General features: G+C 36.3%; 1 protein-coding gene across 2 annotated transcripts in view; it reads right to left on the reverse strand.

The window, feature by feature from the left end:
• The window catches only part of LOC134543153 (E3 ubiquitin-protein ligase HERC2), a 374,433-nt gene that overhangs the window by 345,724 nt on the left and 14,649 nt on the right, over positions 1 to 14,060 (reverse strand). For both annotated transcript variants that reach the window (XM_063388026.1, XM_063388017.1), the window contains exons 6-7: positions 12,623 to 12,779; positions 10,800 to 10,958 (exon numbers count right to left, since the gene is read on the reverse strand). In XM_063388026.1, the coding sequence (XP_063244096.1) occupies positions 10,800 to 10,958; positions 12,623 to 12,779 (316 nt within the window). The remainder of the gene's footprint in view (positions 1 to 10,799; positions 10,959 to 12,622; positions 12,780 to 14,060) is intronic.

Raw genomic sequence — 14,060 nt, forward strand, 5'->3', positions numbered from 1 at the left:
GAGCTTCGATCCTGATAGTCAGGCTATTGTCAAAGTCTTAGGACTACAATGGAGCCCAGCGTCAGACACATTTGCGTACAAAATTGAGGATAGCTCCAACCATGCCACAAAAAGAACCATCCTTTCGACGATTGCTAGAATATTTGACCCACTTGGTTGGCTTTGCCCTCTGTTAATGTACGCCAAACATTTGCTGCAGATTCTCTGGTTACAAACTATTGATTGGGACGCTGATCTTCCGTCTGAGCTGGCAGAACGTTGGCAGAAATTCAGACAGGAGCTCCCTTGCCTCACAGCTGTTGCTATTCCTCGTCACCTACAAGGCTCTGAGGGTTGCGTATATGAAATCCATGGTTTTTCGGATAGTTCTGAGACAGGCTTTGCCGCTGTTGTGTACTTACGCATCATAGAAGCTAACAACAGAATCAGCACTCGTTTGTTAGTCGGAAAGTCTAAAATAGCACCAGTCAAGGTCCAGTCTTTGCCTCGCCTAGAGTTGTGTGGTGCCTTATTGCTGGCACGCTTGCTCAAACTTGTTGTTGCAACCTATCAAAAGGAGTTTAGTTTGTCATCAGTTACAGCTTGGACAGACTCTCAAGTGGTTTTGGCCTGGATTAACTCCTCTCCGCACCAGTTGAAAACCTTCGTGGCCAACCGAGTAGGTGAGCTTCAAGACTTGACACCCTCATCCTGGTGGCGACATGTATCATCTGAATACAATCCGGCGGACTGTGCCTCCTGTGGTCTTCTACCTACTCAGTTGCTAAACCACCACTTGTGGTGGACAGGGCCATTATGGTTACAAGAGCCAACTCAGTATTGGCCTCCAAAATCCCAACACGCTGTTGAAGCGGACCCAGCCCTTCTGGAACACAAGGCTGTGACGGAAACTATGACCCACAATCGTGACTTAGAACATCTGGTAACCAGATTCAGCCGTCTTACCAAGTTGTTGAGGGTCACAGCATTTATGTTGCGTTTTATTCACAACTTGCGTACTTCCCACTCAGCACGTGTATATGGGAGCCTCACACCCTTGGAATTGAATCATGCGTTAAGGCTTTGGCTGCTTGGCACTCAATCTAGTTCATTCCAGGGGGACATTGATGCTCTTCGGAGAGCTCGTTGCACTTCTTCCCAAATTCGAAAACTAGTACCCTTTCTGGATGAGCATGGATTGGTTAGGGTGGGTGGCAGACTGCCTCAAGCTACAGTCCCATTTGAGCACAAACACCCATTGCTTCTGCCGAAATCCGATCCTCTGACTGATCTCATCGTACACCATTATCACGACAAAAATAATCATCCAGGAGTTCAGACACTCAGAGGTATTCTGAGGGAAAAGTTTTGGATCTTAGGTGACAAGGATGCCATTACTCGCTTACTGCGTACATGCTTGCGCTGCTTCAGGCAAAGACCCTCCTTTGCTCAACCTCGGATGGGAGATCTTCCAGCCATGAGGGTTCAGCAGATCAAGCCCTTTGCTAAGTCAGGAGTCGACTATGCTGGACCATTTCCCATCAAACTTGCTAGAGTGCGCAGGGCACCCATCTTGAAGGCTTACCTTTGTATCTTTGTATGCTGTGCCACCAAAGCCGTCCACGTTGAACTGGCCTCTGATCTATCCACTGAGGCATTTCTTGCTGCTTACAAGCGCTTCATTGGCAGGCGAGGAAGATCTTCAGACATTTACTCAGATTGTGGCACAAACTTTGTGGGAGCACACAATCACCTCAAGGAGCTTCAACAGCTAGTGTCGTCACCTGTTCATCGACAAGCCATCACGGATGCCGTGTCTCAGCTCGGTATTACATGGCACTTCAACCCACCTGCCGCTCCTCACTTCGGAGGCCTCTGGGAGGCTGGAGTCAAGTCTTTCAAAACCCATCTTCAGACAGTGATTGGTGAGCAGGTGTTGACGTATGAAGAGTTGTACAGTGTACTGGTCCAGGTGGAAGCCACCTTGAATTCCCGACCGTTGTGTCCATTGAGCAGCGACCCCAACGACGTCATGCGTTGACTCCTGGTCATTTCTTGACATTGGAACCATTGGTAACATTGCCAGAGCCTGATCTTCAGAATGTTCCGCTAAATCATCTAAATCGTTGGCAGCTTGTGGAGCGGCTACAGCAGGATTTCTGGCATCGCTGGCACAGAGACTATCTGCACACTTTGCAACAGCGACACAAGTGGCACAAACCAGCAACGCCTCTTGTACCCCATCATATCGTGCTGCTGAAAGAAGAGAGATCACCACCTCTTCAGTGGTGCCTGGGGCGTATCCAGAACCTTCACCCTGGAAAGGATGGTGTGGCAAGAGTGGCTACTGTGCGCACCATCACTGGATCTCTCAAACGCCCAGTGGTCAAACTCTGTCCCCTACCATTGTGTTGAAATGACGTTTCAAGGTGGGCGGAATGTTCAGACTGTATATTAGTGTGTGTTATTTTGTGTCAGTAACATTTATTAGACCTGGACGTAATTAGTGCTTCTGAGAAGTCTCTGAATACTTCAAATTTGTATTTCCCGCGCTGCTGTGTAGTGGCCGCCATTATTCAGCAATCTTTGCCAATAGTTGGCAGCCCTGGACTTCCAGCCGGAAGTCAGTCATATTTTTCATCATGGCGGTGAGTAGTACTATGATGTAGCCTCACCGTTAAATTGTTGTGGTATAATGGCATCTGTAATCGTTTTCGTATACAGTCCACTGAGTTATCGCGCTATAACATACATTCTTCATCATAATTTTTGGGTGTATGTAATGAGATTGGTATTGATATACAATTCAACTGCACCAAAGCATATCTTCAAAGTCCAAAGAAAAAAATCCTGCACAATGAAAGTACAGGTAGTAATTAAATTTAAAATAGGCAAGTGCAAGTCAGGTATAAACACTTAAGGTGCAGAACCATTAATGATATAGCTCTTAACTTTAAAACTATTTCAAATGTAAGAACTGTTTTCTTAGTACTATTTTTTGCTTGGTCACAGAATACAGTCTATTGTAATCATATTCATAACTATCGTTGCTTTATACTTAGAACCATAAAATTACAGTCTAAAACTGTAAGTCATTCATGTATTTATAATTCATCTGTAAAAAATACTAAAACAGATAAGTTATAATAAAATATTTTTAAAAAATTATATGCCACATGCCTATGTGGAAAATAATTGTTTTCAATACAATTTTTTTTATATGTTTGGACTTGGAGTCCCTTTTAGAAAAATTCTATGAAATTTTTCACATTTTTAGTTTCTTGGGTCAAAGAAATAATCACTTGCAAAAATGTTAACTATTTAACATATAAAAGCTAGAAGACTATGACAGAGCACAGGGAGAGTAGCAACAACCATTGGTTTGATGAACCCTTTGGATAAGGGACACTAATAGGCCTGTGCGAAACTTTGACTACGGAATCAATATATGCTCTTTTTTAATATTCGATCTGACCACCAGGAAATTTGGTATTTGTTTTATTTGAAGTTTTGGTTGTAATGCACAGCTTCATGAATGTTGTAAATCTTTGCATTTTTTTCCACAGCTTTAAAAATTGGAAGCCTAAGATTCGCTCATGAAAATATTATTTTTTTTCTTTTTTTGTGTTGTACATGAGTTGCTTGAGTAAAGTTTGTTACTTAAAAAAATCAAAAGAAGGCACTCCATTTGTATTTATGAATGCTCAGTATTAATAATATACAAGGTTATTTAATAATTTTTATTAAATGATGTTATTTATAGGGCCCAACTGATTAATCACATAATCAGTACAAACAAAAAAATATTAAATGATTATTTTTTTTCTTACTATAAACTTGTATTTTATAAAATAATTGTAATTCAGCTTCATCGAGAATAATTTTCACAATTTGATTACACTTCGCAAATATTTTAAACATTTGATTTGATATTCACTTTGCATCAAAAACTAGTATTCGCACAGTCCTAGACCCTTATAATGAAAAAGTTAGCATTAGTGATGGGTCAGATCCCAAATTTTGAATCCGAATCTCAAAATCGAATCTCAGAGAGTACCTAGACATACCCCTTGAATCCAAATCTACGTGCCAAGGTTAAAAATAAAATAAAATAATGTACAATAAATGAAAAATATTAACTATGGTTTTGAAACATTCTACCCTTTAAATGGTTGTTTTACAATCTAAGTTTCCGAAATCAATACATATTGTAATTTTATTTCTATAATTACATGTTTAAAGCACATTATCTTGGGAAATGGTAACAATATAAAAATGAAAAAAAAAATTGATCTAGTAGACTTCCCAGGTAATCAATGTTAATTTTTTTTTAATTTACAAAATTTCCTCTAGTATTTTTCTTAAAAACCTTTTCCTCAAATATTGAATCGTTCCAATACTAAGTATTTGATGGTATTTGAGGATTTGATTGTCCCATCCCTAGTCAGCATAGAACTGCTGACCTGTGACAAACATTCCTTTAGGACATATTTACTATTCCTGTAGCTTCATTTGGAGTACAAAAGCAAAGTGTACATAGGCAAAACATTTTCATTTGTATCTGACACACAGTGAAAGATGCACAGTCTGCCGACTTATTAACTACATTAAGTACGTACGGTGAAAGGTGTTTAATCCGACATTGTATGGTTTGGCACGTTCTGTAATACTGCACCATTCGAGCCGCTCGTGTTCAGAATTTTTCAGGTGTATTACGAGTGTTTACCTTGGCCGCCAAGTTACATTTCTGTGCTGCCTGCATTTTTAGTTCGCTTAGGCCGGTATTCCATGACACAAAACTAAGGGTACGTGATGAATATGTTATATACCCTAACCATATTCCAAGTGCACGATAAGACACAGCCAGTCCTTTATTTTCAAGAATTCTGCAGAGCTCACTTTTTATTTTTTATATTATTTTATTTTATTTGGAATTTGTCACATGCCCACCAACAGTCGTAGACTTTAGTGGTGGGCACTACATGTAATAACAAGAGCACAGTTATCACTACCAGTGTATGGACTCCCACCTCCGTCGGTACCATAGGAGGAAAACATCTACAGATGGCCAGCAAACGAGAGCAAGAGTACCACACACTAGCAGTGATAATAACAATACAGACAAAACACTAACAAAGGTTAAAGAACCATTACACATAACACATAAAACATAAATGAAGGTAAAATCATATCATTAAGTGTTAAGATAACTACTGAAGGAAAAATAATATAGATATGACAGACATAACTCAGAATTTATAATTAAACACTGTTGGAATTCAAATATAGATTATTGTAGTTTGTTATAAGTCTATAAATAATATCATTATTAGTATGAAGAGTACACAGAGTAGAGCGTAAGCGGGAATTGAATTGAGGAATTCTTAAGGCAGTATTGTCAAGAAAATAAGGACATCTGAATTTATGAATGTAACAATTATGAACAAAAAGGGCATCATGATAGGCCCTGCGGTCTACCAGGGGTGTCCAAGTGGGGCGTGGGAGGTTCCTCGTAATAATTAAATCTATAACTTTATTTTGAATACTTTCAATTTTTTCAGTATCTGTTAAGTTGATGCCATTCCAGATAACAGAACCATATTCTAATTTTGATCTTATAAGTGCCATGTAAAGAGAGATAAGTGAGTCTGAGTTGGTTGCATAAGAAGTAATAAATTTTATAAGCACTAGAGTTCTTCGTGCATAGGAATATATGTAATCTACATGTTTATGGAAATATAATTTTGAATCAAGAATGATACCGAGATCCTTTGTGTAGTGGGCTTGAGAGATAATAGAATTCGCTAATTTGTATGAAAATTTAATTGGATGGTATTTCCTAGTGAAAGATATGACCTTGGTTTTATCTTTGTTGAGTTTGACCAAGTTTCTTAGACACCAATTACTAACTTTAATAATATCTTCTTGTAATAATTCACAATCCTCTAAGGAATAAATAATTTTATAGATTTTTAGGTAATCATCAAAAAGAATGCCAGTAGAGTAGGAAAGTACTTGTGTAATGTCATTAATAAATATATTGAAGAGAAGAGGTGAAAGAGTACCTCCCTGGGGAACACCAGAACACGCATTATACTGAGAAGATCTATGATTGTTAATAGATACAAAAAAAATTCTGTTGGATAGGTAGCTTGAGAACCAATTGATATAGTTTCCACAAAGACCTAAATGGGATAATTTAATAAGAAGTAAGGAATGGTTTACAGTATCAAAGGCTTTAGCTAAGTCGAAGTAACAGGCATCGGCCTGACCCCTATTAGTAACTATATTATATACAGGATTAAGAAAAGTAAGAAGATTAGTGGTAGTAGACATACCAGACCTGAAACCATGTTGATTATTGGTGAGAATATTACAAAGTTGAAAATTTAAGAATTTAGCTATAATTTTTTCAAAAATTTTGGAGAACCCATTAAGTAATGATATTGGCCTGTAGTTTGAGACATCTAATTTTGAACCATTTTTATGAATAGGAATCATTTTTGCTCTTTTCCAATTATTGGGAAATATATTCGTTTTCAGACTGGTGTTAAAAATGTGATAAAGTAGAGGTACTAAAAGTTGGGCACAGCCTTTAAGAATAAAATTGGGAATGCCATCAGGACCTGTGGATTTAGTTGATTTTAAGTCCTTAATTGCCCAAAGTATAAGACTTTCAGAAATTTCAGACACAGCTATAGTCTCAAAAGACATGACAGATGTAGTTATTGGGGGAGAAGTACTTGGGGTTACATATACACTACAGAAATACTGAGCAAACACATTCGTTACCACGTTTGGATCATTTGATATATCACCATTTACTTTAAGAGAAAGTTGTTTGTAATAACCATCTTTCATTATTTAACATATCTCCAGTAACTTTTAGGGTTTTTCTTGATATTGTTGTTAGTCGATTGAGTCCAATGGATTTTGTAGCGCTTAATTAGAGATTTCACAGATTTTCTAAAATAAGAGAACTGCGCATAGTAGAGTAGATTATTGTTTCTTTTGTACAGCTTGTGGAAATGTTTTTTAGATTTAAGAGCACGTATTAAATCTATGGAAAACCAAAGAGGATATTTTGATTTTTTTTTACTTATTTTACTTTTACTTATCTTACTTATTTTACATTAACATCAGTAGAACTATAAAAGTGTGACCAGTCACAGTCATTGATAGAGTTGTAAAGACCAAGATAATCGCCTTTTTTATAATTTCTGAACACAGTAGAGGGATTAATATTTATATAACATGTTTCTAATGTGATGTTAGTATTTAAAGCGGGATGGAATATATCTTCTTTGATAAGGATATCAGCAGAATGTGATACCAAACAATGAGGAAGATTAGAAAGACACAGATCTAAGAGATTTATAGCTGGTTGGGTACAATTAAATTGTGATAAACCAAGGCTGGATGTGAAGTTAAGTAGGTAACTGGCTTTAGATGTGACATGTGAGTGTATAATGTTATCACGATGAGAATTAGACCAGTCAATGCCAGGCACATTAAAATCACCAAGAATCAATATATCATCACAACAAACTAGCAGTTTATCTTCCAAGGCTTCAAAATAATTCCGGTAAACATTAGGTGTGATATCTGGAGGTAAGTAGATAGTAGTACCAAGGATTATTGATTTCGTAGGCATTAGTTTTATTTTTAACCAGACAGCTTCGATGCCGGGGAAGAAGTAATCATACAAAGGATGCACTGATAAGAATTTATGCTTATTGATGGTAGATAAGACACCTCCGCCTCTATTCTTCATTGTCAGTTGTGAGTTTCTATCGTCTCTAAAACCTAAATAACGGTCTGTAAAATAGTGAGAGTTTATATTATTTTCATTAAACCATGTTTCTGTTAAACAAATAATATCAAAATGTGAACTAATTAGGTTTTCCTGAAATGCAATAGATTTGGTTCGTAAACCTCTCACATTTTGATATGCAACTGAATATTCTTCAAAAAACTGCTTCACGGGTGGAGATTAAGATGCTCCTCCAGGCATCAAGATTGAAGTAGATGTGGATGCAGAAATAGAAGTAGAGGTGGATGTGGAAGTAGATGCACTAGGCCTGATGATAGGTTCTTCAGATGCAGAGTTGTTGTTTAGAATTTGATCATGAAGTAGTTTGCCATAGAAGTAGTTTGCCATAGAAGGGGTTTTAGCCAAAAAACAATATTATTTATTCTAGTAAAGTCCTCTTCCAGCACGGAAATGTGGAAAGATGCATAGGAGTTGAATTTAGTTTTGAGTTTTGTTACTTTAACTTGGGATAAGTTCAGTTCATTAGATATGTAGTCGATGATCTCTTGTTCTTGCACGGCCGGATCAAACCTAGTAATAAAAAGTGCCTTCGTTTTTTTATAAATAGGTTTGGGAATCATTTTTAACGAGGATATATTTATGATGCCCACTTTCATGGGTGTTTTTTTCATGACCAGTTCACGCTTCATTTCAGGATGACTCGTTGACTTGGCTTTACGTGTGTGCTGTACCAGCGTAAAACCATCTGTGTCGTCACATTTGTTGTTTTCCTTTGTGCTGTCGCGCTGAGTGGAATGTAGGTCAGAGGACAGGCTGCTATTACCGACGCGGTTCTGTGGAATCGCGCAGTCAGCTGGTTTGGCCTTGAAAGGTTTCTTGAGGGCCTGGCTGTATGAAGATTCAGGATGATTGTCGGAGAATAGTTTTTCTTTAATATTAGTTAGTTCCTGCCTGATTTCTGCCGTTTACGCTCTGGAATCCATAAGCAGGGTTTTCAGTATACAATTCTCATTTTTTAACTCTTCGATTTTTCCACATACCGTATTCATTATTTTGAGCAGATCTTCCATGTTCACAGTGTCCCTGTTGATACTTTCAGAAGTGAGGGTGTCATTCGATGGTAGTTCCAGAGTTAACACAGATTTTACAGGTGTTTTTTTTAAGGTGACCGAAACATGGTCGCACAGACGTCACTGTCTAGTACTGATATAGATACATCATTACTTGATAGATCAAAACCCGCAAATTCCGATTGATCTAGTATTGAGGAATTAATGATTAATGATCCTGAACACTAACTAAAAAGTTTAACACGGAGTTAATCGCTTCAAAACATCGAAACCGAGGAGCGCGCCCGAAAAACGTCCGCTTAGTCTGAACGCTCGTCCGCAACTGAACGCTCGTCCGCAACTTTGTTGATTTTGTCCAGATGACGGACACGCGTCTGGCACCATTAACTCATATATAGTCATTTTTGTGATCATCGAGGGACGTACAATACGTGTTGGGGTGCCAAATGAAACTTTATGATAGCAAAACTAACCTGGAATACATTTTGTACACTTTAATGGTAATAACAAAAAATAATCATAACTTTAAAAGTACAGTATTTGAGAATATTAGTTGGGCTGTTTTATTTCAGTGTGTTGGTGCTGCTAGCTTTAGTAGTTCTACCGTAACAATACTATCGATGGTTACGAAACATCCGCTAGAATGCGTTGAAACCAGTTTCTAGCCTAGCGCAAAGTTCATTAAAACAGCTGCCAATCTGTTTCGTTATTGACATTCGGTTCGGACACGTACTGGAATACGGCCCGCGAGTTACCATGTTTTATTGCATTATTGTCGCACTTTTATACTAAAATAAAGTTTAAAAAGTAAAGTTGCGACTAATATACGGAAAAAAAAAAACTTTTTTTTTTTTGGTAACATTAATTGTAAGAACAAAACCCATGCATGAAAAGTACTTTTATTTAAAAAGTATAATATATAAATGCATGCCAAACAATTTAAATTAATAAGTCATGCAACAAAAACCTTTTGTTCAACTTTAAAAAGGAAAACCAAACCTGTAACACGAACGTGAGTCGGAATGCATAACTATCGTCGTAGTACACATCACGAGAAAGCGCGGGCTATCCAATGTAGTTAACACAGTGGCAACGAAGATGAAAAGATAAAGGTTATAAAATTTGAAAATGTCTTTAAAAGAAAATTTACACATCAGACAACTTCGTATTTCTGTTAATTAAATAATTAAGCGGTAATACCCGAATAAATATTATAATTCAACTTTAAAATACATTATTTTATACAGGAAAGCTACCTACACAAAGCACTCTGAATCTAAAAACATTACGCAATGTTTATGTTAAAAAATTTTTCCTCCAAATTTGATGTCCTAAAATAACAGTGCGACGATTATGCGCGTGTTACGATTATGCGATAAAACACTATGTTACAATGGATCCTAACAAGGAAGTGCTTATTCGCTACTTTACCCAATCATGGAATACCACCCTTAGAGTTTATCTTTATGTACTGTGGTTTTCGTTTCAGTACAGTGTTTCCTGTTTTATAGTGGGTTTCATTTCATAGTTCAAATTTTCAAATATATGATATAATATATATATATATATATATATATATATTCAAACTATAATGACATTCAATAAACAATAACCCAGTAAAATTCTCACTGGTATGGCCATTGTCCCAAGCCTGCTAGATAATAGACCTGTCCATGTACTAACATACATGTAAGTTAATCAGTTTAATCCTAAACATTTCTTATAAACTTTATTTAATCTGAGAAACTAACTAATGCCAATTATGATAAACTATAGTTTGGGTGTTTTGGGTTTAATATTTCAGAAATATAAAGATGTAAATTCTAAATATAAAAAACAAATCTCTAAGTAACAATATTTAGGACAGTGTATGTTTGAAACAATAGTTTTGATTGTGTATTAAAAATATCTGTGATACTTCCATCCCTTGTATAAGATCCTCAACAGCACGCTGAATTGTACTTGACCGTACTCACCTGTTGTCAGCCTCGTATTTTCCCTTGTTCCACAAGTTCAGCAGCAGCAACACGGCATCCAGCATGTTACCCAGAGTTCCTCGCTGGATGGCCAGCTCCAGGATTATACACAGCGCCGTGTGTTGATCACACACAGGAATGTCACACCTGTTCATGTCCCTACACATAAGCCATCAAGGAAGATTACATTTGGAACACATAGTTTGCACAGCTAACAACTGAGTGCCTAAGTGAAGTTTCTCTCATTATGGTCATTATATAACATTATTATAAATTATCTTAAATTTTACTTAAATGAACGAATATAAAGATATTTTATTACTTTATATGTAAACTTAACTTGTGTAAAATTGCAACAGTGCATACATTTCAATCTCATATGAAACACTTAAAAGACACTGTCCCTTGGGTTCAAAATATACTAATTTACTTCTCAGATGGATTAAGTCAGTATAAAAATAAAAGAAATTTTAGGAATGTCTGTCACCATAAGAATGATTTCAGCCTTAGTGCAGAGTGGAATTTCTTTGCAACATCACATGGAAAATATGCCTATGATGGTGTCCGAGGAACAACAAAAAGGGAAGTAACAAAGGCGAGTCTTCAAAGAACAGTCAAGGATCACATTCTTTCCCCTGAAGATATGTTTATGTACTGTACACAGACAATTCAAGGTATAAAACATATTGTTACCACTCACCACCTCCGGCTAGCTCAAATTAGGTGATGAGTGGAACATACAGGTTGCAGGTCACAAAGAAAGAAGAAATTTATAAACAATGTTCGATGTATTACCTGGTTTTAATTATTCATTTAAAAATCACAAAATATTTAGCACAACAGAGCACACAACAAAAATTTAACCGGTACATCCATAAAGGGAAAAAACACGTAGACTTATTACAAATTACATTATATTGCCTGGATAAGTTCCGGGCAGCGACGGCTGGACAAAACACTTTGTCGCCTCGCTGTGAGCTTTGCCTACGACTACTGTCAAAAATTTCTAATTTATTAAAATGTCAGAGGAGAAAAAAAAAGGTTGTTAGGCGTCGCCTGGACCGTAGCCACTAAGTTGTAGTTCAATATAACATTACTAAATGATGCGAGCCATCGCCCGACCATGACCTCTCGGCACGGTGCTCAGACAATGACTGATCTTACAGCCTTCCTTCCCTTTGTGAGGGCAGTGTCCTGGGCTCGCTGACGTAATTTTCAGCCAATCATGGCGCATAGAAACAGAAGCGTCCACGAAATGCTTACTTCTGTTCCCACAACGCAGCGATTTTATCTCTCTCTCCCACTCTCGTGACCGTGACTCACACGCCTAGCGTGTGAAACAAAGCCTCTGTTGTGGAAAAAACGAAGGAGAATCACGTCAGCACGCCTTCCCACACAGACGCCAGCAAAAAAATTACTTCAAAAATATTAATTTATGAAAAAAATAAATAAAAACAATAAACCAGGTGAAACACTTTACGTCTAACTTCGAAAAAGAAAAAAACTTTACATCATTTGAAAACCTAACCTGAAATTTGACAAAAAAAATTTATAAATAAAGATTATTTCTGGATTGCATGAGGAAGGCTGGAATCTGGGTTGTTACAATATATATAAACATTTAAGACAGGTGGCACAAATGTAAACAAAATAAATAGTCTGGTAGAACTGTAAATAAAATCATATAAAAACAGCAATAAACAACATATAATAACCTCTGTATTAAATACCATTACAATACAATTTAAACACACAGAAATTACAGAAGAAATCTGTTCTTATAATAGAGTAATAACATTTATGTGTTGCCTTCATCAACCTACCCTAAAACTACTTGACGCAAGAATTTGTCAGAGCGATCAACCACTTCAAGCCACACTGGCGAAACTGAACTTTCTTCGAACAGTGTGCACTCTGGAAGTGTCTGCAGAGCATCCAGAGATTCCACAAGCAGTTCACTGCAGAGATCAGTGTCTTCTCCTAAAACCAACCGCAATAATCAACCCTACCACATGTAAACTGTTTCAACCTACAAAGTAAAACTGCATATATTTTATAGATTTTACTTTGAAAATAAAATATTACACCAAAATCAAACGGACCTTGGGACATGCGCCTCTAGTCACATCTAAACCTTTCTTCTTGCATAAGGCACATTTTACATTAGTGCTTTATTCCTGTGAAACACAAGGTAATTTGTCATTAAGTCGTAACACTTGTCATTAGACAAAATACTTTTTTAGATTCATAATATTTGGTTTAATTTTTTATAATCCAAGCATAATAAATAAAAATATACTATACATTAAACATAGTCCCAGATATTTCATCTAAAATTACTGAACATATTTTTAATTAATCTAGCAAAAATTACCATCCATTCAAAGAATGATTCATGAATCATGATTTTCTTCAACAGATGTACCATTAAAAACATGAATAAATTTATGAAGTTTGAAGAAAGGTATAAACCTACAGCACTCCAGAACTATGTCTTTAAGAGGAAAACACAAATTTAATTATAGAAACTACATACACATTGAAAGCTTCTTTGAAACAACCCGATATTTTCGGGTACGGTTCAAATCCACAATTACCCGAACCCGGAATCGTACTTACATGGATTCTAACAGTATTACGGATATTCACAAATGTTATAAATTCATTTAATACAGCTCAAAAATACTAGCAGTGAAAAATCAAATTAGGCTACAATTACATAAGTATTTATAATATGATGTATCAAAGAAAATTAATTTCCCTGTAATTATTTATGCAATGAATAATTTCCTTATTCAACAAGCGTCACTGTTGAGCACGTAGGTATATTTCAGTTTGTTTCAAATGGCAGATTTTGTCATATAACCATATATTTTAATATAAAACTTGCAGTACACTTTTAAAATGATTTTTTTTTTACCGAAACTCGAAATATTTCCTGCAACTGCGATTTACATGCTCGTCGATGAGATTTCCTTCTGGCGCCGCATTCGTTCATTTGTATTTGAGTCTTGAATTGTAATTTACAATATTTCATGGTGAAACAGTTTTCAGATATCGGTTTAGAAAAAAAATGAGTTCCGACAGTCATGATGGTGCATGTGCGCTGCCAGTGACATCAAAACAAAAACATCATAGTTGGCGTAGCTTTGTTTGGAATTTTTTCGCTAAAACTTCAGATTTTAAGTCAAAGTGTAAAATGTGTGCACGTGAGCTTAAATGCACCTCTGGTAGTACTTCAAGCATGAAGAAACATTTAAT

This window comes from Bacillus rossius, chromosome 1, assembly GCF_032445375.1.
Source record: "Bacillus rossius redtenbacheri isolate Brsri chromosome 1, Brsri_v3, whole genome shotgun sequence".
In the NCBI taxonomy this organism is placed as follows: domain Eukaryota; kingdom Metazoa; phylum Arthropoda; class Insecta; order Phasmatodea; family Bacillidae; genus Bacillus; species Bacillus rossius.